The sequence below is a fragment of the Rana temporaria genome, chromosome 2, assembly GCF_905171775.1.
Source record: "Rana temporaria chromosome 2, aRanTem1.1, whole genome shotgun sequence".
Classification (NCBI taxonomy): Eukaryota; Metazoa; Chordata; class Amphibia; order Anura; family Ranidae; genus Rana; species Rana temporaria.
This window is the reverse complement of record NC_053490.1, coordinates 202,438,250-202,466,232: the sequence shown is the minus strand read 5'-3', so window position 1 is coordinate 202,466,232 and position 27,983 is coordinate 202,438,250. Positions and strand designations below refer to the sequence as shown.

Below are 27,983 nucleotides of genomic sequence, written 5' to 3'. Positions count from 1 at the left end.
TTAAAAGACACAAATTAATACAGCTCTGCAATTAAGACAGAGTTAAAAGCTGTGTTTTGCTCCTCTCCATAAAAGTCGGTGGATTGAAGCAATATCGGAAAAAAAGTCCCCTCCACATAGCGTGACTCACATAATGCCAGATCTCAGCTGAACTAAATAATCTGGCTCTGGAACTATACATGCGCACTGTTTATGTACTGGCGGATGGGACTTTCTGAAATCCATTGAAGCGGCAGCCCTGTACCAGCCTCTTGCAATCCCCAGTACATCAGAATTTAGATGTGATAGGAAGAAGCAGCACAAGGAGCCATTCCATAGTGCTGCGATGTGCATGTGCTAACACGGAGCATAACGATAGGTGGAGAGAGCAGAGAGACAGAGATTAACTCATATAACCTCAGCTTCTCCTTTTACTGTCTAATCACAGGCTGCAGTAGGGACAATGGCTCTAAATGTTACATAACTGCAGCAGATAAAAATACAATTTTGGCCCTGCTAAGCAGGGCTGTTCTGTGCAGCAGGGCAGTGTAAATTTCAGGATTGGATAGACAGAAATACATCTCTGGTAGGTAAAACAGATGCCATATTTGTATTGTATCTGTGTATTTAGTTGTCTGCCTGAAGCTTTAAACGTAGGTAAAATTTAAAATAAGGCTGTTACATGACATACAGTATATTGTTAAAGAAACCACAGTTTATTCTATTATAATAGCAAGACTTGTGTTCAAGACCTACCAGCTTCAAGCTTCCTCCAGTTTATTCCTCTAAAGAAAGGAACTACTCGTAGGTCATTACAACTCCCATTTCTAAACCCAAGACGTTTCTTGGGATCTTTCTCCAGTAAGGCTTCACAGAATGATTTGCACTCATCAGTAAACTTCTCTGTGTATGTCACTGCTTCATTTATGACTCGGCTCTTTAAGTCCTTGGGTTCAACCTAATATAACAATTAACAAATGCAAATAATATACCATTATTCTACAAAACCAAATGCACGTGTATGGTCTTTTATGGGGACTACTTAAAGTAATACTAAAGTCTCAGTATTTTTGTTTAAAAAAAAAAAAAAAAAACATGTTATACTTACCTGCTCTGTGCAGTGGTTTTGCATAGAGTAACCCAGATCCTCCTCTTCTTGGGTCCCTCCCACCTGCCAAGTGCCGCCACAGCAAGCAGCTTGCTATGGGGGCACCTGAGCCAGGCTGCTGCTCTGTCTGTCCATTCAGACACGGAGCCGCTGTTTCGGCCCTGTCCCCTCTCTCTCCTCCCCGCTGCTTTCTCAGCCAATGAGAAGGTGAGTCTCAGACAGCCGAATCTCTCGTGCAACATCAGTGGATCGAGATGGAGCTCAGGTAAGTATTAGAGGGGCTGAGTAGGGCTGCTACACACAGACAATTTGTTGTTATCTTAATGCACAGAATGCATTAAGATGAAAAAAAACTTCTGAACCACTTTAAGACATGGATTTATTGAGATAAAATAGTTTTCTCATAAAACCTCTCTTCATGTAATTTAATTTTTTTCTGATTTAAGAGGGTAGATGCACCCAGCTCCTCCAATGATGTCACTGTGCCTACAGAGAATAATTTATTCTAGTAATAATCACTGGGAAGCTCTGAGCTTTTTACTCTGATTTCAAAATCAACATACAGTACATGTATATTATATTTGTGAAGTGTTCAGGACTCACAAACAGTATAATTTATATCAGAGTTGCAAGTTATGCTGTATATATATATATATATATATATATATATATATACAGGGAGTGCAGAATTATTAGGCAAGTTGTATTTTTGAGGATTAATTTTATTATTGAACAACAACCATGTTCTCAATGAACCCAAAAAACTCATTAATATCAAAGCTGAATATTTTTGGAAGTAGTTTTTAGTTTGTTTTTAGTTTTAGCTATTTTAGGGGGGTATCTGTGTGTGCAGGTGACTAATTACTGTGCAGAATTATTAGGCAACTTAACAAAAAAAAATATATACCCATTTCAATTATTTATTTTTACCAGTGAAACCAATATAACATCTCAACATTCACAAATATACATTTCTGACATTCAAAAACAAAACAAAAACAAATCAGTGACCAATATAGCCACCTTTCTTTGCAAGGACACTCAAAAGCCTGCCATCCATGGATTCTGTCAGTGTTTTGATCTGTTCACCATCAACATTGCGTGCAGCAGCAACCACAGCCTCCTAGACACTGTTCAGAGAGGTGTACTGTTTTCCCTCCTTGTAAATCTCACATTTGATGATGGACCACAGGTTCTCAATGGGGTTCAGATCAGGTGAACAAGGAGGCCATGTCATTCTTCTTTTATACCCTTTCTTGCCAGCCACGCTGTGGAGTACTTGGACGCGTGTGATGGAGCATTGTCCTGCATGAAAATCATGTTTTTCTTGAAGGATGCAGACTTCTTCCTGTACCACTGCTTGAAGAAGGTGTCTTCCATAATCTGGCAGTAGGACTGGGAGTTGAGCTTGACTCCATCCTCAACCCGAAAAGGCCCCACAAGCTCATCTTTGATGATACCAGCCCAAACCAGTACTCCACCTCCACCTTGCTGGCGTCTGAGTCGGACTGGAGCTCTCTGCCCTTTACCAATCCAGCCACGGGCCCATCCATCTGGCCCATCAAGACTCACTCTCATTTCATCAGTCCATAAAACCTTAGAAAAATCAGTCTTGAGATATTTCTTGGCACAGTCTTGACGTTTCAGCTTGTGTGTCTTGTTCAGTGGTGGTCGTCTTTCAGCCTTTCTTACCTTGGCCATGTCTCTGAGTATTGCACACCTTGTGCTTTTGGGCACTCCAGTGATGTTGCAGCTCTGAAATGTGGCCAAACTGGTGGCAAGTGGCATCTTGGCAGCTGCACGCTTGACTTTTCTCAGTTCATGGGCAGTTATTTTGTGCCTTGGTTTTTCCACACGCTTCTTGCGACCCTGTTGACTATTTTGAATGAAACGCTTGATTGTTCGATGATCACGCTTCAGAAGCTTTGCAATTTTAAGAGTGCTGCATCCCTCTGCAAGATATCTCACTATTTTTGACTTTTCTGAGCCTGTCAAGTCCTTCTTTTGACCCATTTTGCCAAAGGAAAGGAAGTTGCCTAATAATTATGCACACCTGATATAGGGTGTTGATGTCATTAGACCACACACCTTCTCATTACAGAGATGCACATCACCTAATATGCTTAATTGGTAGTAGGCCTTCGAGCCTATACAGCTTGGAGTAAGACAACATGCATAAAGAGGATGATGTGGTCAAAATACTCATTTGCCTAATAATTCTGCACTCCCTGTATATACACACCACAGTTTACTAGTTGTACTATGTCCAAAGCCAATGGTTTCCAGACTGTGGCCCGGGGGCCAGATACAGCCCTTCCCCTGCCTTTATCCGGCCCTTAGGGCACTATTCCTCCCACTGATATGAGACACCATTCTGCCAACTGACATCAGCAATGGGGCACCACATTCATCCCCCCAGTACCAAATGGGCAGATGTTTACTCACACTGATGTCAGGAAAATTTACACTTCTGCTGTTCACAGTAGCCAAGGCCCAGTCTATGCAGAGCCTGCTGCCTATATTATCATTTATAATTACTTGTACCACAGCTTAAATTATAGTAGGCCATAACCTAAAGTGGGGCTCAGAATTATAACCAGAACTAACTAAAACCTTATCTAGTATATAATAGATGATAATAAAATTCCTTTGATCACTCTCATGTCATTGATGTCCTCCTCAGGAAGAATCTGAATCTGTTTTTGACTACCGTAATTCTAAGCATTTTTAATTATTATAACAACATACAACAGTCATTACTGATGTTATAAATAATAATAATAAAGGCATATGCATCAATTGCTACAATTTCTGATCAATATATAATTCCAGTGGCATTTCCAGCAGTACATAACTGTACAGGACAGAAATGGATGAAATAGTGTTATTTAGCATAATTCCAGTACAAGAAAATGGCCATAAATAGATATTTCTCTATTGCAGAAAGTGATAATACACAATTTTGCAGTAGAAGCATTAAAAGTAATATGCTAAGTTGTCTAAAATGCTATTTAGCATTAATTCTTAGAAGAGATTATTCATTACCTTCTCTCCTCGGGACCGAAATGGGCCACGTGCAGCAATCATCTCATACAGAGTTACACCCAAGGAAAAGTAATCCACACAGTAATCATATTCTTCTGCGTTCAGCAATTCTGGAGCCATAAATCCTGGAAAGAAGATCTATGCAATCATACGGTACATGTGTAAATGCTGTACAATGTATTATATTGGGCTGTATTATTCAGACATACTGGGGACATTGAAGTTAAACAAATGAAAGGATACTACAAAGACATTTGCTTTTTTTTCTCTGGCGACCCAATATACAATTAAGCTGCATTCAACCAATAATCATTAAAGAATAATTACATTACACATTAGCCTATTTATTATACATATACATTAATATGGGGAAACTATGCAAACATAACCCCTAACATTGCCTATTCCTGTGCCTTAAGTGGCCAGTACAGGACAGTAAAAATATTGCAGTGTTTACATTCAGTTTGCCTGCAACCTACACTACATCTAGGTTCTGCTTTTCAAACCTGATTCAAGCCTTCACTGCCAAAAGCCATGACTGACAATGTCCATGCTGCAATGAACTCATATTATCAGTGTAGATCAGAAATTCCAGAAGCAGGTAGTTCTTGCCAGCTGCCATATCAAATGTGAATTTAGACATCCAGTTGTGGAGCATTAAATGCCAACCTGGGGGGGAATCCTCATGGCATCCTTGTTCTCAATCCTGGTCTGGAATTATGTGATGTCATGTCTACATTGAGGTTAGACCTTTAAAGGGACTGTCTACTTCCAGTTGTTTTACACGCTTCTCCACAGTATTTGTTGTATTCATACAGTAAGGGTAGATGTATGCATTTAAATCTCCCTTTCCTCTGAAGACTGATCCGCATTTGGATCTTGCTTCAGAGACTAATGACAGACAGTGAGGAATCGATGCGACGCCTTGTCACTGCTTATTCTAACCTAATTTTTGCTATTGAATCAGATAGGTAGTGGAACAGATATCTTCCTTGTTCCCAATCTCTGTCTGCAGTTACAGTGCAGATTCAGACAAGCTGAATATAAGGAAGATGGTGCCTATAATGACAGCTTGAAAACCACAGTAAAATAGAGGAAAGAAATAGGTTAAAATTCCTGGATGTATTAAAAGGGAAATATATTTTAAGAATTGTGCAACTGTATTCTCCATTCTATTAAGTACTTTAAGAAGCAGCTCAAAAAGTCACTGGTAAAAAAGAACTCTCTTAAGCTTCATTTGAATCTCGCTCCTCCACGTCTTTATGGACTTTGCTTTGTGCACTGGTGCCCAGTCATGCTAGAACAGGAAGGTACCATCTCCAAACTGTTCCCACAAAGTTGGGAGCATAAAATTGTCCAAAATGTCTTGGTATGCTGAGATCCCTTCACAAGAACTAAGGGGCCAAACCCAACCCCTGTAAAACAACCCCACACCATAATTACCCCTCCACCAAATGATTTGGACCAGTGCACAAAGCAAGGTCCATAAAGACATGGATGAGCAAGTTTGGGGTGGAGGAACTTGACTGGTCCTAACTTCAAACTGATCGATCACCTTGGATGAAGTAGAGCAGAGACTGCAAGCCAGGCCTTCTCGTCCAACATCAGTGCCTGAACTCACAAATGCGTTTCTGAAAGAATGGTCAAACATTCCCATAGACACACTCCTAAACCTTGTAGACAGCCTTTCCAGAAGAGTTGAAGCTGTTATAGCTGCAAAGGGTGGGCCAAATTAAATATTGAACCCTACGGACTAAGACTGGGGTATCATTAAAGCTAATGTGCATGTAAAAGGCAGGCGTCCCAATACTTTTGGTAATATAGTATATGTATATATATATATATATATATATATATATATATATACACACACAGCATATAGTGTAAGAAATGGGACAAAAACCCCTGGCACTTTTATGGTTAATGGTAATATTTTTCTTCGCTTTCTGTTCTGACTATAGGACAGGAAATGAACGGAAATCTCCTCTTATATAGTTATAATTGAAACACCCTTTGGAAGAAATCCCCTTTATTGCTGTTCTGGTGGCTACTCAATATTTTTTTTTAACTCAGTTCCAATCCCAATGATAATGGTCAAAAGGCCAGATAGATGTAAATCCCCTTATCAGGGAAACAGAGAGGAATAAAGACTTCTGGAAGTAGAAGAACGGTGTGTGTCACTAGATATCTTAACCTCTTGCAAACCGTATATGTGCAGCAGCAGGGTGGGTACTTCATAACGCCCACACGCCATATATATGTGTCCATGAGAGTAGAAGGTTTCTGTACTCACTATACACCCCTCTGCAAAGCGACTAAGCTGCTACAGACAGCTACTGGTCTCTGATTAGCCAAGCGGCCAATCACATGACCACTATGACAGATAATCACAGTGATCACGTGCTGGGGAGTCTACAGTAGATTGAGTTTGGCGAACATTTTAAAAGTTTGGGTGCTATATGTGAACCTCATTGAAGCCAATGGGAGAACTGTCCTGGGTTCGATTTAAGCAGAGTTTGGCGAACTTCAAATAAGTTTGGATGCTGAACCCCATTCTAATTAATAGGAGCGAAGCTTATCAAATCAAAATTCCCATTTGGGCAAATAGGCAAAGGGTTGTCAAAAGAATAAGCATGGGGGGCTGGCCACCCCCCTGTGGAATATGGACTAAACAAAATAAAAAAAAATTACATTCCATTTTGTAGGAAAGAGCAACTTTAATAATGCTTAAAGTGAAACATTAACAATGTAAAATCCCTTTAAAAAACATGCCATGGGGTGTCAATAACCTGTCTGTGAAGTGACGCCTCCGTACAACGTTTACAACCCACTGCAGCAAGACTAAAATATAAAAGAAAACAAATGCTGCTTAACCACTTGCCGACCGCCCGTGTATATATACTGACTGCAGGGTGGCAGCTCCCCTCCGTGAAATCATGTACAGGTACGTGATTTGGTTCTCCCGGGTCTGGACCAGCTCCCACTATGATTGGACACAGCAGGAGCCAATCAGTGGGTCCCGCCGATCATACGAGAGAGGCAGAATGGTGTTCTGCCCATGTAAACAAGGCATATCATCATTCTGCTAGTAGGGGAGACAGATTCAGTGTTTCTGCTAAGCAGGAACACAGATCTCCGTCTTCTCACAGCCAAAGCATCCCCCCCCCTCACACAGTTAGAAAGCATTCCCGAGGAGCACATTTAACCCTTTGATTGCCCCTGATGTTAACCCCTTCCCTGCCAGTGTCATTAGTACAGTGAAAGTACTTTAGCACTGATCACTGTATTGGTGTCACTGGTCCCCAAAAAGTGTCACTTAGTGTCAGAATTGTCCGCCGCAATATTGCAGTCCTGAAAAATAAGATGCCATAAATCTGTTTCATAGTTTGTTGAAGCTATAACTTTTGTGCAAACCAATCAATATACGCTTAGAGTCGGTTCACACTGGGGCGACTTGGGATCCGACTTGAGGTCGCCTCAAGCCGTCCCAAGTCGCGCTGTAGAGAAAAACAATGTAAGTGAATGGGAGCGGTGTTAATACACACGACTCAAGTCGCTCCGACTTCAGAAGAGGTTCCTGTACTACTTCAATCCGACTTGTAGGCGATTTGTACCCATTGATTTCAATGGAAGTCGCCTCAGAAGTCTGATCACTGTCTTAACTGAAGCGACTTTCCAGGAAGATAACATACATTTCTCAGGCAAACCTCTCCCTCCCCCTCCCTCCCCCTCCCTCCCCTAGAGCTGATTGTTGTTTGATTGGCCACTGGAAAGTCTTCTGTCCTGGAGACGACTTCAAGTCGTGTTGTAAATCGCCCCAGATCGCCCTGTGGTTTATGCTCAAGTCATGTTGGAGTTGCCTCTGAAAGTCGCGCTGGAAGTCGTGTCTCCCCAGTGTGAACCGACTCTTATTGGGATTTTTACCAAAAACATGTAGCAGAATACATATTGGCCTATACTGATAAAGAAATTAAATTATTATTTTATTTTGTATTGGGTGTGTTTTATAGCAGAAAGTAAAATATATTTTTTTTTTATTTTTTTTTTAATTGTCAGTTTTTTTTTTTTTTGTTTATAGCGCAGCAAATAAAAACCGCAGAGGTGATCAGATACCACCAAAAGAAATCTCTATTTGTGGGGAAAAAGGGACATAAATTTTATTTGGGTACAACATCGCACGACTGAGCAATTGTCAGTTAAAATAACAGTGTCGTATCGCAAAAAATGGCCTGGTCACGAAGGGGGTAAACCGCCAGTAAATGACAGCTTCAGACACCTATTTCTGTTTCTAAAATTCCCTTCATTTCTAGCAGACCCTGCAAAACAAAGCAGCACGAGATCCCTCTGAAAAAAATACATTCCAGACCCTTCACCTCTCCTTCCCTCTAAAAAATACCTTCCTTCATCCTTCGCCAATGCAACAAAAGAAATGTAGGTGCCCCCAAATTCATTCTATATTTGACAACTCCCCATTGTTAATGGTTCCTATAGAAGCAGCAGGTGCTGGTAAAAAAAATGATATGGTTTAATCTGACCGCAAATGACATCTCATGCAGGCTTCTTTGGACCTTTGGAGCGGTCTGTGTGCAATTTTCTTTTCTTTTTTAAATAGACGACAGGCGAGAATTGTGATTTGCTGGCCATTTAAAACCATTTGCCCTTGTAAATGTCTGTGCTTTAAAAAATCACTGCTCCTAGCCAAATAGATTTTTTTACATGTAGTCAGGACTATATTTGCTGTGGACTTTTGCTTTTCCTGCAATTGTTGCTATATTATTCTTCTGTGGAATTTAAAGAGTTCATAAGACCATTAGTTAAACAATCAATAATAAAGAAAAAAAACTAAAATCAGCGCTACACCTCCAAAGTGAAAAAAAATAAATGTGCCCAGGTAGCTGCTAGCCAAAAAAGATGTATACGATCCTCCACATGGCATGAATCAAAAAATTGCAGCGCTCACCTAAAATTAATAAATAAGCAAATTCAAATGAGTCTAATAACCAATAAAATTGGCAATACACTATGGAACAAAACTTTAACTTCCTTTCATTGCTTGTCTGCATTCCCTACAAGAATTTTCCACAGTAGTTAGGCTAGGACAGGATTACCATATACTTTCTGCACAGTCATATGCACACAAGTTACCTGGAGTTCCAGCATAGCCCTTGATTTTGTTTTTCTTTTCCTTCAGTTCCACAGCAAGCCCAAGGTCAGAAATACGAACATTTCCTGAAAAGCAAACAAAGGCTTTGTTCTATAAGAATTTACAGCTGTCTTTCTGTTGGCCGGAAATATTAGAATTTTAAGTTCATAATTTTTAACTAAAAAACATTTTAATGTAAAACTATATAAGCTCAATCACAAAGCTAAATAGATAAAAAATGAGAAATAAGTTGTTTAAATGTTTGTTATGCATACGTGCAAGCTGCACACAGTGGTAGACAAAATACATCACGTGTCTTGTACTCATGTTGGTAGATAATTTGTGTTATGTCCTTTATATTATTTGCATGTTAGAAAAGCAAACATGTTATCAGATTACAAAACTCCCTCTCCAAAAAGACTTGTAAAAGTGGCAAGTTTGGTTTTAAAGGTTTAAGCTTATACAGATTATTTCAGGAAAAGCTGTATTCAAAAATTATACATGTCCCAAAGTTCTGCGTTAGGGGGCACTCTCTGATGTCTTTATAGATGCCTTGAAGCATTTGTATTTGCAAATGTATTCAAAACCTCTTATTTTAACCTACATAGTTGCTTGGGGCCAGATCCACAACGAGCGGGCTTAACTTAAATCTTCCTATTTAAGTTACACCGCCGCAAAATCTCAACCTAAGTGCCCGATCCACAAAGCACTTACCTAGAAATTTTCAGCGGTGTAACTTAAATTCGTTCCGGCGCAAGGCGGGCCCATTTAAATTAGGCGCGCTCCCGCGCCGGACGTACGGCGCATGCTCCCGACGCGATTTTCCCGACATGCATTGCACGAAATTACGTTACGACGAGTTTTGTGAATCGCACCGGGTAAAGAAAGTTGCGTCGGGAAAAAAAAATGCGGCGGGAAAAAAAATTAAAAAAAAAAAAATTTGACAGTGTCGCAGGAAAGAAGGGTCTACTTTTACATGGTGTACTAACTTTACACTTTGTAAAAGTAGCCCTAATTTTGCGTTTGCAAACTAATAACTTACGGAGACTTCACAAAGGGAAACCGCTTCGTGGATCTCCGTAAGTGCTAATTTGCATACCCGACGCGGCATTTCGACGAGAAATGCCCCCAGCGGCGGCCGAGGTACTGCATCCTAAGATCCGACAGTGTAAAACTATTACACCTGCCGGATCTTAGGAATATCTATGCGTAACTGATTCTGTGAATCAGTCGCATAGATAGAAACAGGGATACGACGGCGTATCAGTAGATACGCCTGCGTATCCCTTTTGTGGATCTGGCCCTTGGACCTTAGAAGAAGAGGGTACACCCTGAAAGATTGTCCTGAAAATCTGAATGTTAGCACAAATGAAACAGAAGTATAATGGCCAGTACACAATGTCATTGTTGCAAGTACACTAATACAGCTACAATCAAAACGGAACAGTTGAAAAAAAAAATGTTATCCTGAATAAAGCCCCTTTCACGTGGAGCGGATCCATCCAAGCGAAATCCACCTGCTCAGCAGGGGATCTTTCAGCTGATCCCCACTGAGCAGGCAAATGACAGGTCCATGTCCGCTCTAATATGCAGAGCGGACACGGACACAGCCCGCTCTGCTCTATGGGGTGGTCGGATGGAAACTGACTGCATGTCTGTTTTCATCCGATTGTAATCCATTCCGATCCGCCGGATGGGTGGCGAACATATCGCCATAAGTCTATTTTTAGCAGATTTTAACTGATCGGATGCCCTGTAGGTATCAGCAGACACATGTCCACTGACATTCGCTGCCATATAGAGAAGAATGTGTGGTCTGATCGGGTCCACCTGAAAAACTGACAGGCGAACCCGCTTGGTCCGCTGGTGTGAAAGGGGCCTTAAGTGTACTTTTGCAAGGGAACTTTTGTATCGTTCTGTGTATTGCTCTGCCTCTGTGCACCTAACCCCTTTTTGCTAGTTGCTTTAGATGGATTTGGTGTACACTGGGGGTCTTCAATTGCCTTTGAGTTGTGCTAAGCTTTCCGGTGTGTAGCAGCACCTTTAAAGAGAATAGGCTTTCCGCTGATAACCTACTCTAAATTTGTATTCATATATACACATAGCCGGATTCTCGTAGTGCGGCGCATCTTTTGGCCGGCGTAGCGCATCTCATATGCACTACGCCGACGTAACATAGAGAGGCAAGACCAGTATTCACAAAGCACTCGCTCCGTAAGTTGCGGCGGCGTAGCGTAAATTGGCCGGCGTAAGCCTGCCTAATTCAAAGTAGCAAGGAAGTGGGCGTGATGTATTAAAATGAAGCGTGACCCCATGTAAATGAAGGGCCGAATGAACGGCGCATGCGCGCGCATGCTCAGAATCACGTTGCATATACTTCCTAAGATACGACGGCTCAATGCCTACGACGTGAACGTAACCTACGCCCAGCCCCATTCACGTATGACTTACGTAAACAACGTAAAATACGACGGCTGTTCCGACGTTTATACCCTAACATGACTTACACCTGCTATTGTGTATATTGTGAATAACTTTACGCCGGACGTACGCCTTATGTAAACGGCGTAGATTACTGCGATGGGCGTAGTAGTACGTTTGTGAATCGGCGTATCTCGCTCATTTACATATTCGACGTGTAAATCCATGGAAGCGCTCCTTGAGGCCAGCGTAAATATGCGCCCAAGATACGACGGCGTAGGAGACTTACGTCGGTCAGATGGAGCCAAAATTCAGGCGTATCTTATTTCAAGAATCAGGCGCAGAGATACGACGGCGCATCCGTGTACTTACGCGGCGTATCAGAAGATACGTCGGCGTAAGTCTTTCTGAATCCGGCTAATAGTGTATAGATTCAATGCAGGGAACTCAGATAGTTTTAAGTTAGGGAATACACTTTACAGAGGTAGCTGGATGCAGTAGCGTAACTTCACAAGTATTTTCATATGTATGCAAGAAAAACTTCTGTCTTTAACCTGAGTAGTTGAAGCTTTGTTAAAGCAGACCTGAAAGACCTGTTCTGTTTAACTCAGGAAAGGTAATGCCCTTGAATGAAATGAATTTAATGAAATGCAATTAGCACTGCTTCAAAAACCCCTCCTTTAGGATCACACCATCAACAGCCAATGAAGGATAAGTTCACCTATTTTTCTGTGGATTGTAGGTGCAATGTCAGGCTCCTGCAGACACTGTTTCCCCCTTTCCTGCTCAAGTCGTACCTTTGTACAGGCTTTCTGTTTGAAAGTTGGAGGAAGTGTCAATGAAAGATGAGGTCCAGGGTCGGATCTAGGGGGTGCTGGGGTAGGCTATGCCCCCCAGATTTCAGTGGCACCCCCCAAAGCCAACTGCTACCCTGGACACTATGCCTGGCTGCTGAACCATACCTCAGACAGCTGAACTTACCCTGTCTTTGCAGCTTTATAAAAATAGTAAGTGTACTGCCCAGCTAAGATGATCATTGCATCAGCAGGGAGCCCAGCAGGGCGGTGGAGGGTGCCTGTACCTGTCTCCTGTCATCTAATAAGTTTAGGTTGTTCCTCAGGGATCTTCACTAGCTTCCAAGACAGCCAGTGGGGTTGTGGGCGGGGCCACGCTGCCTTCTCCACTCCTCCCACAGACTAGTTTACTTAGGCTGGTCTCGCAGCTGAAGAAGGGGAAAGAGGAGGAGTGGTCACAGCAGTCCAGGAGTCTTTACCAGCCATGCTTAAGTGACTAAGCACACTGTCACTACATACTGTACATCCCTAGCCTGCCACTATACACACTGTACTGCCCTAGCCTGCCCCAGCCTGCCACTATACTGCTCTATCCAGCTACTATACTGATCTATCCAGCCACTATACTGCCCTAGCCAGCCACTATACTGCCCTAGCCAGCCACTATACTGCCCTAGCCAGCCACTATACTGCCCTAGCCAGCCACTCTACTGCTCTACCTAGCCACTATACTGCCCTAGCCAGCCACTATACTTTTCGAGCCTGCCACTATATTGACCCAGCTTGCCACTATACTGCCCTAGCCTGCCACTATACTGCCCTAACCTGCCACTATACTGTCCTTATCTGCCATTATATATCCCTAGCATTACTACCACTCTCTTACATATATGTGTTTTTAAAGTATGGCATTAGGTTAATAATATTCTCCTTGTAAAACCATGTCTGTTTTAAATGAATGCCCCATCCCTAAATAAAGTATATTCTTTGTCTACAATAGCTTTCTTAATGTTTTTAAAATGTTGGCAGTTATGCTGAACTCCAATTCTTGCACTGCACACAGCCTGGGCACAGGCAACAGAGCTCCTCCTCCCCACACAGCAGATAGCTGGGATTGGATTTCTTTACACAAAGTCATTATCTGCACTGTGTGTAGCTGGCTGCCATGTTGCAGTGCTGACCAGTGAAATTACCTGATCGGAATGGCAGTGCAGCTGCATTAGCCAGCTGCACATTGTGCAGAATGATCGTGGCTGTGTATAAGTGAATATCAGGTATGTGTAATGTGTGGAGAGTGTAAGTTTTTCTGTCTGTTGTCCCAGGAGTTACCTTTACAAAGAGTTGCGGAAGTTAAATACCTAGGGGTGCGGTAACCAGGAACTTGAGAGATTACGTCCCTCTTAATGTAGAACATCTGTTTGCCATTATTAAGGCTAGAACCCAGGCCTGGGCGAGACTGCCCTTAGGGGTTATGGGTAGAATTAACTTAGTAAAAATGATTTTGCTGCCTAAAATGTTATATATGGTATGGCACGCTCCCTTGTACATACCTCTTAAAATATTCAAACAGTTGGAGGATCTTAAACTCTTTTGTTTGGGGCACAGCCCGTCATAAACTAGCGTGGCATATACTTAAAGCGGTGGTTCCCCCTTAAAAACAACTTTTTTTTATTCCACTGCCCCCCCACATTCCCTCACGATTAAGGCTCTTATTATTTTTTTCCTGCTGTACATACCTTAGTACAGCATATTCACCCGTGCATCCGGGTTGCAAGTCCCGCGGGAGTGGGCGTTCCTCACATGCTGTTGATTGACGTTTTGCCCAAAAACGAGCTCCCCCCTGTCGCGTAAGCCGCGTCACGGTTGGCGAAAGGAGCCTAACGGCGAGTCGGCGCTATACTGCGCATGCGCATCGCCGTTCGGCTCCTTTCGCCAATCGTGACGCGGCTTACGCGACGGGGGGAGAGCTCGTTTTTGGGCAAAACGTCAATCAACAGCATGTGAGGAACGCCCACTCCCGCGGGACTCGCAACCCGGATGCACGGGTGAATATGCTGTACTAAGGTATGTACAGCAGGAAAAAAATAATAAGAGCCTTAATCGTGATAGAATGTGGGGGGGCAGTGGAATAAGAAAAAGTCGTTTTTAAGGGGGAACCACCGCTTTAAGAATCCTAATACAGAGGGAGGATGTTCTCTTCCTGATGTTCAGGATTATTATATAGTGTCACAATTGTCACATATGTATTATTTCAACACGACCGAATCCCAGAGGTATAGGGCATTGGTATGTAATAGGCCGAGCAGCACTTTTCACACTCCTGCACAGGCAATATTTAGGAGGGGACTTGGGGGTAGTAGCTCATCCCGATTTAGTGCTGATATTCTGACTCACCACCAAAAAATATGGGATATTGCTCTTAAAAAACAGGGGCAGACACATATGCACTCGCACACCCCGCTATGGAACAATGGTCTTCTGCCCGAGCTGAGCACAGTGCCGGATCAGGGGCTATGGGCGTCATATGGGGTGCTATTTGTCTCTCAGGTTCTGATGAGTTCCGGTCCCAAGCCCTTTTCCCGTCTCAGAGAAGAGTTTTTCCTTCCACCACAGTTCCTCTTTAGGTATCTGCAGCTTAGACATGCGCTTAGATCACAGCTGGAGTCTGTCGCAGTTGATTTGAGGACCCCGGAGGTGCTGGATGTGGTTTTTGGAACGGACTCAGCAAAACTCACGTCCAATCTCTATTACATTGTCCGACAGCGTAGAATTGGTAGGGTTTCACAGGCAGCAAAGACGAAGTGGGAACAGGATGTAGGCCCTATAGATGACACTGACTGGGGAGAGATTCTGGAGGGGGTTAAGACTGCATCCCCTAAGCTGTCGGACAGTTTGACACAGCTGTACATAGTTCACTGGGCATATATCACACCCCTGAGACTGGCAAAGTTCCAAGCCACGAGAAGCCTCTTGTGCCCCATGTGTGACTCTGCTGTGGGCTCATTTTATCATTTGATCTGGCATTGCCCAGATGTGCAGGCTTTCTGGCTACAGGTGACTCAATTCCTTCATGACAATATGGGCTCCCCTGTGGGCATGGACCCTAAGCTGTGCCTCTTGGGATTGCTACCAGATGTAGATACAGACAAGTACCAGGCTATCTTTATATATGAATCGCTATTCATGGCTAGGAAAGTGGTGGCCAAGGCTTGGATGCAGACGAGGGCTCCAACTCTGGGGGATTGGAAAAGGGAGGTGAACGCCACTCTCCCGTATAGAAAGATGATATATGTGCACAGGGGGCGACCACAGAAGTTTTCCAGTGTATGGGACAGGTGGCTGGAGGACGGTGAGACTTGTACGGTCTGAGTTAACATATGAATATGCACTTTGGGCTCAGGGGGAGGGGGTGGGGGGGACGGTGGCTCTGGACAATCCAAATGTATTTTGTGTAGTGGACCTAAGTTGAACTGTTGGGTTGAGCCTTAGTTTTACCTCTCCGTGTTCCTCTACACAAATGTTTTCTGTGTCTAACTAATGGTTTTGATGCTCTCCTGTTTATATGACCGTGTATGTAATGAACAGCTCGATAGTGCCTACTATGTTTAGCTCAAACCTTGTACCGCTAAATGTTTGGACGATGTTGGTCCACAATTTTTTTATGTATGTATGCCATCTTTTTTGCATCTCAATAAACTTGGAATTTTATAGTTAAAAAAAAAGTTTTTCTGTCTGTGTCAATGCTGTTTGCAGTGCAGAGATGAGAAAAGGAGCTCTTCTGAGTGCCCAGCCAGCAGTGACCCCTATCCTCTGTTGAATGCTCTGCCAACAGTGACCCAGTCTACTGCTCTGTCAACAGTGACCCCTGTCCTCTGCTCTGCCAACAATGACCCCTGTACTCTGCTGCCCTGCCAGAAGTATCATCTGTCTTCTGCCCTGCTGAGCCATGTCCTCTGCCCTTCTAACCCCTGTCCTCAGTTCTACTGATCCCTATTCTTTGCCCTGCAGACCCCTGTACACTGCCCTACAAGTTAATGGCTTCTGTACACTGCCCTAAAAATTGCTGACCATATCCTCTGCCCTGCTGACCTCCCATCCTCTGCCCCCCTGACATTTTTAACTGCACTCCCACATTAGATAGGCTAGATCCGGGCCCTGATGAGGTTGCACATACTGAAAATGAATGACACAGCTGAACTCCACACAGCTGGGCCAATCTGACAAGGGCTATGTGGGAGAGGAACCCCTGCCCACTGTCATGGGGAAGAGGTGGTGAGGGAAGGGAACAGGGGAGCTGCATAGTAACATGTTACACCCTAAATACAGGTGAAAATGTAACATGTTATTAAAATAGACAATATCCTTTAACAGGACTGAATGCTGGTCACATGACCCCATCAGCTGTTTTTGCATTTTAATCCTGCCTTTCAGAAAAGCTCATGTGAAGGATCTTTTGGTTTTGGGTCATATCACTCTGCCTAGAATCCCAGGACTGTGGTTTCTGCAACCAAGTATGTCATGCCTTCTGCTAACTTTCTGACTGAAGAAAAGCCAATGCAGGGAGAACGCAGCGGGTTTGTTTTAATCCCCTCTCCCTAGAAGCACATATTCACCTGCCCTCTGCTCTGTTCAGCTGTCAGGAGCGAAAAAAATATCTACTACTTCTACGTATAAAAAAGCATGCGATTAAAAACTATAACTTTAAAACTATAACAACTATAACTTAAAAGCCATCCACAACCTGGCCCCCAGCTACATCACTTACCTAGTCTCAAAATACCAACCTAATCGTTCTCTTCGCTCCTCCCAGGACCTCCTGCTCTCAAACTCCCTTGTCATCTCATCCGATGCTAGCCTTCAGGACTTCTCCAGAGCCTCTCCCATCCTCTGGAATGCTCTACCCCAATCTATCTGACTTTCTTTTAGCTGTGAGTAACAGAAAAAATCTGTAGCTATGGGACTTTGGTTTTACATGTCTTCTGTTAAAAAAACCTGGAACATTTACATAAACCAGGTTATGTATTTTGAATGTGGTGACCCTTTAAACTTTGCATTCACACCTAACCAGTTTAACCCAACATGTTTTTAAAGCATCTTGCCATTACTGGATTATAATTGCTGTTTTTGTTTTTCATTTTGTTGTAGTTGTTCTTAAAGGGGTTGTAAATCCTCATGTTTTTTCACCTTAATGCATCCTGTGCCTAGTCAATGTTTTGGTGTACTATGTGAGGCGCTAAGGGAAGTAATGGGAAAGAAAATCCATGACTTCCCCACTGACAGGACAGAGCTCTGCCTGTGTGTCTTCCCAACAAACGGTGGGTGCCTGCGGCCATCTATTGGCCGGCACCCACTATTTGGCATCTGCTGTGTATAATCACAGAAGAGCCAGGTTGCCAGTGGTGCGTGTGCGCCCCCCTACCAAGAAATGGCAGATCACGTACTTGGCGCAAGAGAGCTGCCTTGCCACCATATATGTAAGTTATACAGTCGGCAAGAGGTGAAAGTCTACACCATCTAGTGACCAGCTCCCTTCTAAAGAGTGTCGGGATGTTTACTGTTTACTCAGCAAGAAGTTGATGTATCAATTATGAAGACCTTGAACTATGAATTTATGAAGACCAAAAAACAGCCGCTGCAGCAACAGGGATGAGCATATGCACACGTTTTTAAAGTGGAAAAAACATTTCAATAATATTAATAAAACGTTTGGTGTCAGTGATTATTGCTCTTTATTAGGCTTGGTTCACACCATTGTGAATTGGATGCTGGTTCACATATCTCTGCGGCTGCGAATTTGCATAATTTGCATAAGAGCCCTGTGTGTCTTTTGGTCCATTTTAAGTCAGAATTCAGCCAAAAATCGGACCTGAAACGGTGAACCAAGATGCAACGGACCCCTGCTAGGAGCCGCATGTGGCGATGGTGTGAACCCAGCCTAAATGTTTATTGTAATGAATGTGACTTTAGTGCTCCTTTATGGTTACCTGCTACTAAAAATTGCAACAGTAACCATCTAGCATTAAAACTTTTGTAAGTATAAAAAAATAAACATACCATCATTATCTAATAATACATTTTCTGGTTTCAAATCCCGATAGATGATCCTGTTTTGATGTAGGTGTTCCATGCCACATACGATCTGAGCAGTGTAAAAACAGGCTCGGGGTTCATCAAGACCTGGATTTTCCTCATCAACATTGTAAATATGGAACCTTAATACAAAAAGATTTGAAAACAGTCATCCACAATAACGCATAAGATTCTGAATCAAGTAAATATTTTGTTACCCAGTAATAAGGAGTTTGAATTTGTGTCTTTATCTACAATCTACAAGAAGAAAACAAACTTATAATTTCCTGTCTTGAAGCTCGGCATGAAACTAAGATTTTAATAAATATGCAGATCAATTTTAACAGAGGGAGGCCCCTTTCACACGGGGCGGATCAGTAATGATCCGGCCCGTGAACCTCCGCTTGCTCAGCGGGGATCGCTCCGTTGATCCCCGCTGAGCCGGCGGATGACAGAGCGGTCCCCGCACACTGTCCAGGGACCGCCCTGTGTTTTCTCCGCTCTCCCCTATGGGGGGATCGGATGAACATGGACTGTCTGTCTGTGTTCACCCGATCCGATCCGCCAGACGGATGGAAAAGTAGGTTTTTCCTCCGTCAAAACTTGGCGGATCGGAGCGGGTCGGATGTCAGAGGGCATATCACCGATGACATCCGTGGCTCCATAGGGGAGCACGGAGCGCCCGTTCAGGTCCGCCTAAAAAACTGGCAGGCGGACCTAAAAGGTCCGCCCGTGTGAAAGAGCCCGAGCTATAAAATTTCAAGAGCGCTAAGTGCTAGATAGCATCTGTTTTGTTATAATATTTGTAAATATTTTGTAAAATTCCTGGGGACGCCAAACACATCAGTCTCACACAGAATGAGTTTACAGGAATTTTTGCTAAACAAAATTACAACATGTACAATTGTAACTTGTGTAACTATCGTACTCTCTCAGCCAAATTCAAGTTGGCTAAATGTCCACATTTAATAATGAGGGGAGAAGGGTAATTGTTGACATACATTGCCAGCACCACTAGCTGGGATTAATTTTCTAAGCTTTCTAGTGAATTGTCACTCCTAAGAGGGACTGCGCCAGTATTGTGTAGGTCACATAAGTTGCTTGATCTGATTAAAAACATTTCATATCTATGGGTATCATTTTGCACCAATCATAATATAGACACAAGCAATTTACTGCTCCAGATGACAATCTCTGACCTCCTCTGCATGTGAAAGGGTGCTGGCTCAGCGATACAATCACCTTTATTTGTATAAAAAAACAGTCCATACAGTACATGGAAGCACAAGCAACAGCTTATCTGACGCTTTTTTACACCCTCATTGGTGCTTAGTTATAGGTAAAATGATAAGCTCAAACACGGATATATATATAAAGCAAATGACTGATAGCCAGATTCAGGTAGACGTGCCTAACGTTAGGCAGGCGTAGCGTATCTCATATACGCTACGCCGCCGTAAGTTAGAGAGGCAAGTGCTGTATTCACAAAGCACTTGCGTCCTAAGTTACGTCGGCATAGCGTAAATGTGCCGGCGTAAGCGCGCCTAATTCAAATTGTGAAGAGGTGGGCGTGTTTTATGTAAATAAAGCTTGACCCCACGTAAATGACGTTTTGAACGAACGGCGCATGCGCCGTCCGTGGACGTAACCCAGTGTGCATGCTCCAAATTACGCCGCAAAGACTCATTGCTTTCGACATGTACGTAAATTACGGCCAGCCCCATTCACGAACGACTTACGCAAACGACGTAAAAATTAAAAAATTTGACGCGGTTCCGACGTCCATACTTAACATTGGCTGGGCCATCTTTTTGGTGGTTTATCTATTTGTGTGCAAATAACAAGTAAAAACTATGTGTTTTTTCTTTTTCTTCTTTCTTTTTTTACTTTTTATTTGCACACGCAGCATATTTAACTTTATAATTTACTGCGATTTGGCACATCACTGCTCGATGCACGCACTTACATTGTGACGGACTGTCAGTAACAATTGGCAGCACATCTCTATTGGCATTAGTAACGGGTAATCTGTCAGGCCCCCACTTACCATAGGGGTGTGCCACAGCAAAGGGAATCCACTCCATTAGATTTATCTCTTACATTGATTACCCAACACCTGTTTTTTAACAGGGACTAAGACCATCATATGGTGATCTAGTCAACATTGCAGCGCCACCATCCCACTTTTCATACTCACTTACTGATCCCAGCATTGAGATCTTCTAGGGAGGCAGCAGCAATACTACATCCTAAGCGCGGATTCCTACATTTTCTGATAAGGCATTTATAGCTGTCAGTCAAATTTTGTGATAAGGGAGAGAAGGGCATGGCCAAGCCACATTGTGTTTGTCTGTGGACTCAAACATCCCAGCTTGGGAGCAAGGGTGCATGGGTGCCCCCATAGCAGCTGGCTTTCTGAGGGGGCACCTGCTGGAAAGAGGAACAGACAGAACCAGCAGAAGACCAAAAAATATTAGGTAAAGTACCACTCTGTGCAATATCCTTGCACAGAGCAGGTAAGTATAACCTCTTTTTTATTTTGATAACAAAAAAATAAGGTTAAGTATCACTTCAAATGTGATGGCTGCATTTTCCTTGCTTAGGCTTTTTCAGTTTATTTTTACATGGTGATCCTGCCATTAACACACTTCCTGTCTTATGTATCTCCACTCTGGAAGAGCAATGAGCACACCTTTGGAAAGCAGCATTGTTAATCTGGGGAGAGGGTAGTGTTACAGTGGCCATGCATGCTACAATTTTGTTATCCGATTAATGTGCGATTAAATAAAAAAAACACTTGAATCAGAAACCGATCAAATAGTTATAATTCCCTTCCAATCACTTGGCTTAAGTTGATCACACAGGACAGAAAATTGATTGAGATTATTTAGCCATAGGTTAGATCAAACAGAGATGCGATCAATAACTTATGATCTTCCAACTATTGATCACGTTCTGCTTTCCCGTGTGTCAATGTTGTCAATTGTGGGATAAAGATTTTACATAAATTAATAAGAACTGGCCATTGTGAGCACCCCTGCTAGTGGTAAGTGGGTTGTTTCAACCTGTTAGAAGAAGTTACAAAAATAACAGATTTACTGGCAGGGTTGCCAGGTGAAAATAAAGGAAACAAAGCCTAACAAAGAAAACAAATGCTTCGAAAAAAAATATGTATTTGCTTTAAAGCGGAGGGTCACACCCTAACTTTCAAGTAAACGTTAAACACACGGGCTGAGTGTCTATATTGAAAGTTTGTCGTTTAAAAAAATTAAAATCAATTCCATACCTTGTTTCTCTGAGCTAAACCAGGCACTTACTGGTTTAGCTCCCGCGGGAGTGGGCATGTCGCTTTGTCTGCGATCGCCCCAGTGATTCCTGGGAGCCCAGCGTGACGCTGCCCAGGAGACGATGCTCTAGCCCACCACAGGCACTCTCGCGTATGTCGTCACAACAGGGTGTGTCCTTTTCAGGACGCCGGCCGCTCTCATAGCAACTGTGTAGTGTTGACGGCGCCGCTCGCAGTCAACACTGCACATGCGGGGGATAGAGCAGTGAATGCTGGGACATCAGCATCCACCGCATCCCGGAAGGATTTGCTTGTGGGCTTCACAGTGCCCACAAGCAAGATGGACGCGCTCAGGAAAGAATTTTATAAATTACTTTTTACTGCAGAATGACAAGGCGGAGGGCTAGTAAAATCGGACACGTGAGTAAACTATTAATGATATACCGAGCGGCAGATGCACATAAAATAAAAAAAAAAGAAGTCCCGCGGAACCCCGGCTTTAAAAAGGGAAACAGAAGCATGGAATGAAAGATATCTATCCTGTATATAAATCATAATATTCTACAATATAACACAATGCTAAGTATGAAATATAGAAAAGACAAAACATGCCATGTTAGGCAATGCTAAATTGTATGCAATGATATGTTATTTAATATTTTATTATTCAAAAAATTGAGTGAAGAAGGGAAATTACCAAATATACATGCGTACATACTGTTATCAAAAAGAGTGCTATGAAAGCTGTAAACTACCAGGAGAGGGCTATGATTCCTGGACAATTATTAGGGGTGTTATGATAGCTTGATAATATAAATGAGAGCACTAAAAGCTAAATGTAACCACAAAGTGTGTTATTAGTGCTTTGCAATACTTTACTGAGTGATGAAGGAGTTGCATATTACTAGGGAGTAGTTATAAAATGAGATGTTCACATTAATAGAGTGTGCCATGTGATGTGTACGTTACTAGAGAGAGTCCCATTAGAGATTCACATTACTAGAGGGGGTGCAATGAGATATCCACATTACTAGAGAGCACCATGTGATATGTGCGTTACTAGAGAGAGTTCAATTAGCTGTTCACATTACTTGAGAGAGCACCATGAGATGTTCACATTACTAGAGGGAGTACTATGAGATGTTCCAAATACTAGCGAAAGCACTATGAGATTTTCACATTACTTGAGAGAGCGCCATGTGATGTGTATGTTACTGGAGAGAGTTCCATTAGAGGATCACATTACTAGGGGGGGGGGGGGGGCAAGAGATGTTCACATTACTAAGAAGCACCAGCGAGAGCTTCATGAGATGTTCACATTACTAGAGAGTGTACCATGAAATGTTCACATTACTAAAGAGAGTGTCATGAGATGTTCACCTTACTAGAGAGAATTCCATGAGTGGTTCACATCATTACCCGACTGTACCCCGAGTGATTATAGTATAAAAGACTGGAGGGAGCAATACAGGAGTATTTGTTCCCATGGTCATAGTGTAACATTATTATATATTGTAAGGGGTTAGCTTGGTAGCGGGGGTGTGTGACCCCTTGGATGGGTTCACCACACACTGAATTTATACAGACAGGCAGTCGAAGACGGTTGAAAACAAAGATTTTGGGTTATTCTTCGATTTTGCTGGAAACAAGTGCAACCATCCAAACAGCATAAACAAAATCAAACATAAAATAAACCCTAGCCACTTTGGGCGTCTACCTTCCACACAGGAACCTATCTATGGAGTCTAGCACAGCCTACTGCTGGGTAGACAGTGCTGGTTATACAGCAGAAAAACAATAGTCTTTTGATTTTTATCACACAGAAAAATCAATCCTCTCCTCACCTCCTCAGAAGACTTTCAGTACTGCTCTCTTTCACTCAGAAAACCTCAGCATGCAGCAAATTAGTGGTAATCCTCTGGACTACTTATAGGGGCCTTAATTGCCTTATTCTGAACAGCTGAAGTCTTCCAACGCCCTAAACCTTTCTCTGGCTATTTCTGCAGCCAATGCCTAATTACAATTGGTGTATTGTCTAAACAAGGCAGAAATGTATGTCCCGTCTGTGACAACACCCACAGATTTACCTGACTTCCTGTCACAATATATATATATACATACATATACATATACATATACACACACACACAGTGGGGATCGAAAGTTTGGGCACCCCAGGTAAATTTGTATTAACCACTTAAGCCCCGGACCTTTAGGCAGCTAAATGCCCAGGCCAGGTTTTGCGATTCGGCACTGTGTTGCTTTAACAGACAATTGCGCGGTCGTGCGACAAACAAAATTGACGTCCTTTTTTTCCCACAAATAGAGCTTTCTTTTGGTGGTATTTCAATATTTTTTACTTTTTGCTATAATAAACATCCCCCAAAAACATATATATATAAAAAAAAAATTCCTAAGTTTAGGCCGATACGTATTCTTCTACCTATTTTTGGTAAAAAAAAAATCGCAATAAGCGTTTATCGGTTGGTTTGCGCAAAATGTATAGCGTTTACAAAATAGGGGATAGTTTTATTGCATTTTTATTATTTATTTATTTTTACTACTAATGGCGGCGATCAGCGATTTTTTTCATGACTGCGACATTATGGCGGACACTTCGGACAATTTTGACACATTTTTGGGACCATTGTCATTTTCACAGCAAAAAATGCATTTAAATTGCATTGTTTATTGTGAAAATGACAGTTGCAGTTTGGGAGTTAACCACAGGGGGCACTGAAGGAGTTATGCTTCACCTAGTGTGTGTTTACAACTGTCTGGGGGTGTGGCTGTAGGTCTGACGTCATCGATCGTGTCCCCCTATAAAAGGGATGACACGATCGATGCAGCCGCCACAGGGAAGCATGGGGAAGCCATGTTTACATACGGCTCTACCCGTTCTTCAGCTCCGGGGAGCGATCGCGAGGGGGCGGCTAGAAACGAATAGCCGCGCCCTCGTCCCGGATCGCTCCCTGAGGCTTACCGACCGCCGCATGTACCAGGGGGGGTCCCGATCGGACCCCCGACCCGCGGAAAGGCAGCGACGTGCGGGCACATCGTTCTGCCTGCCCGTGCCATTTTGCCAACGTATAAGTACATGCGGCGGTCGTTAAGCGGTTAATGTGCATAACGAAGCCAAAGAAAAGATGGAAAAATCTCCAAAAGGCATTAAATTACAGATTAGACATTCTTATAATATGTCAAAAAAAGTTAGATTTTATTTCCATCATTTACACTTTCAGAATTACAGAAAACAAAAAAATGGCATCTGCAAAAGTTTGGGCACCCTGCAGAATTTATAGCATGCACTGCCCCCTTTGCAAAGCTGAGACCTGCCAGTGTCCATGGATTGTTCTCAATCATCGTCTGGGAAGACCAGGTGATGTCAATCTCAAAGGTTTTAAATGCCCAGACTCATCTGACCTTGCCCCAACAATCAGCACCATGGGTTCTTCTAAGCAGTTGTCTAGAAAACTGAAACTGAAAATAGTTGACGCTCACAAAGCTGGAGAAGGCTATAAGAAGATAGCAAAGCGTTTTCAGATGTCAATATCCTCTGTTCGAAATGTAATTAAAAATGGCAGTCATCAGGAACAGTGGAAGTTAAAGCAAGATCTGGAAGACCAAGAAAAATATCAGACAGAACAGCTCGCAGGATTGTGAGAAAAGCAATTCAAAACCCACGTTTGACTGCACGATCCCTCCAGAAAGATCTGGCAGACACTGGAGTTGTGGTACACTATTCCACTATAAAGAGATACTTGTACAAATATGGTCTTCATGGAAGAGTCATCAGAAGAAAACCTCTTCTACGTCCTCACCACAAAAATCAGCGTTTGAACTTTGTAAATGAACATTTAGACAAGCCTGATGCATTTTGGAAACAAGTTCTGTGGACCGATGAGGACCGGAATGAGCAAAGGTACGTTTGGAGAAGAAAGGGCACAGAATTTAATGAAAAGAACCTCTGTCCAACTGTTAAGCATGGGGGTGGATCAATCATGCTTTGGGGTTGTATTGCAGCCAGTGGCACAGGGAACATTTCACAAGTAGAAGGAAAAATGGATTCAATAAAATTTCAGCAAATTTTGGATGGTAACTTGATGCTATCTGTGAAAAAGCTGAAGTTAAAGAGAGGATGGCTTCTACAAATGGATAATGATCCTAAACACACCTCAAAATCCACAGGGGATTACATCAAGAGGCGTAAACTGAAGGTTTTGCCATGGCCTTCACAATCTCCTGACCTCAACATAATTGAAAATCTATGGATAGACCTTAAAAGAGCAGTGCGTAACAGACAGCCCAGAAATCTCAAAGAACTGGAAGACTTTTGTAAGGAAGAATGGGCAAAGATACCTCGAACAAGAATTGAAAGACTCTTGGCTGGCTACAAAAAGCGTTTACAAGCTGTGATACTTGCCAAAGTGGGCAGTACAAGATATTAACTCTGCAGGGTGCCCAAACTTTTGCAGACACAATTTTTTTGTTTTCTGTCATTTTAAAAGTGTAAATGATGGAAATAAAATCTAACTTTTTTTGACATATTATAAGAATGTCTAATCTGTAATTTGATGCCTTTTGGAGATTTTTCCATCTTTCCTTGGCTTCGTTATGCACTAATACAAATGTTTACCTAGGGTGCCCAAACTTTCGATCCCCACTGTATATATATACAGGATTTATATAGCACCAACAGCTTGTACAGTGCTTTACAATATAAAGGGAGACAATTTAGCAACAATACAATTCAAAACAAGAGGGTTAGGAGGGCCCTGCTCCTGTGAGCTTAAAATCTAACAGGGAGGGGCTAGTGAAACAAAAAGGTAAACATGTGAGGAACGAACTGATGGGAGAAGACAATTATTTGGTTATTAGCTGAAGGTAGGATAGGCTTCCCTGAAGAGATGAGCCTTTAGGGATCTCCTAAAAGTGGACAGAGTATGAGATAGCCAGACAGATTGGGGTAGTGAGTTCCAGAAGATGGGAGAGGCCCTGGAGAAGTCCTGCAGATGAGTATTGGGGGAGGAGACAAGGGAGCTAGAAAGCAGGAGGTCTTGGGAGGAGTGGAGAGGACGGGTTGGGTGATATTTGGAGACAAAATTGGTGATGTAGTTAGGGGCAGAGTTGTAAATAGGAATCCAGTGGAGGGATTGGCAGAAAGGGGTGGTGGACAATGAATGGTGGTTGAGTCTGGCAGATAGACTAAAAGGAGGATAGCCTGCGGAGAGGTAGGCCAATGAGGAGGGGGTTACAATAATCAAGGTGAAAGATAATAAGGAAGTAAATAAGCTGTTTAGTGGTTTTAACAGTTAAAAAGGGAGCGTATTTTAGAGATATTATGGAGGTAAAGTCTGCAAGATTTGGACAACAATTGGATTTGGGACTCAAAGGACAGGTCAGAGTCCAGGATTACACCTAGCACCCTGGCGTGAGGGGAGGGACTGATGGTTGTATTATTGATCTTGATGTAGAATTCCAGGGAGGGGGGCATGGGCAGGAGGAAATATTAGGAGCTCCGTTTTAGAAGGATTGATTTTGAGGAAGTGGTGTGACATCCATGCTGATATGTCAGTTAGTTAGCAATGGGACAGGAGACTGAAGGAGTGAGGTGAGGAGTAGAGAAATATATTTGTGTGTCATCAGCATAGAGATGCTACTTGAAGCCATGGGAGTTTATCAAGTGACCAAGGGAGGAGGTGTGTATGGAAAAGAGGAGGGGTCAGAGGACAGAACCTTGGGGGAAACCCTACAGAAAGAGGAAGTGGAGGAGGATATAGAGTTATAGATAACGCTGAAGGAGCGCTGTGATAGGTAGGGGGTGAACCAGGAGACAGCTAGGAGGCCAAGAGAGTGAAGTTTTTTCAGGAGAATGTCACTAGTGTTAAAAGCCGCAGAGTGGTCTAGTAGGAGTATGGAGTAGTGGCCATTGGTTTTAGTAACATCGTTCATGGCATTTCTTTTTGAGGGTAGAGCAGACATTTGCCTTGTGACCTATTTTCTTAATGGGAAAACAGGAGTTACTTCTCCTTAACCCCCCTGGCGGTATTCCCGAGTCTGACTCGGGGTGAGATTTTTTGGCTACGATCGGTAACCCCGAGTCAGACTCGGGCTCGCCTCGCTGAATCCACAGGCTTG

General features: G+C 42.8%; 1 protein-coding gene across 1 annotated transcript in view; it reads right to left on the bottom strand.

The window, feature by feature from the left end:
- The window catches only part of GRK1 (G protein-coupled receptor kinase 1), a 51,969-nt gene that overhangs the window by 5,343 nt on the left and 18,643 nt on the right, over positions 1 to 27,983 (bottom strand). The window contains exons 3-6 of the mRNA XM_040336266.1: positions 18,545 to 18,702; positions 9,278 to 9,361; positions 4,133 to 4,257; positions 736 to 937 (exon numbers count right to left, since the gene is read on the bottom strand). Of these exons, the coding sequence (XP_040192200.1) occupies positions 736 to 937; positions 4,133 to 4,257; positions 9,278 to 9,361; positions 18,545 to 18,702 (569 nt within the window). The remainder of the gene's footprint in view (positions 1 to 735; positions 938 to 4,132; positions 4,258 to 9,277; positions 9,362 to 18,544; positions 18,703 to 27,983) is intronic.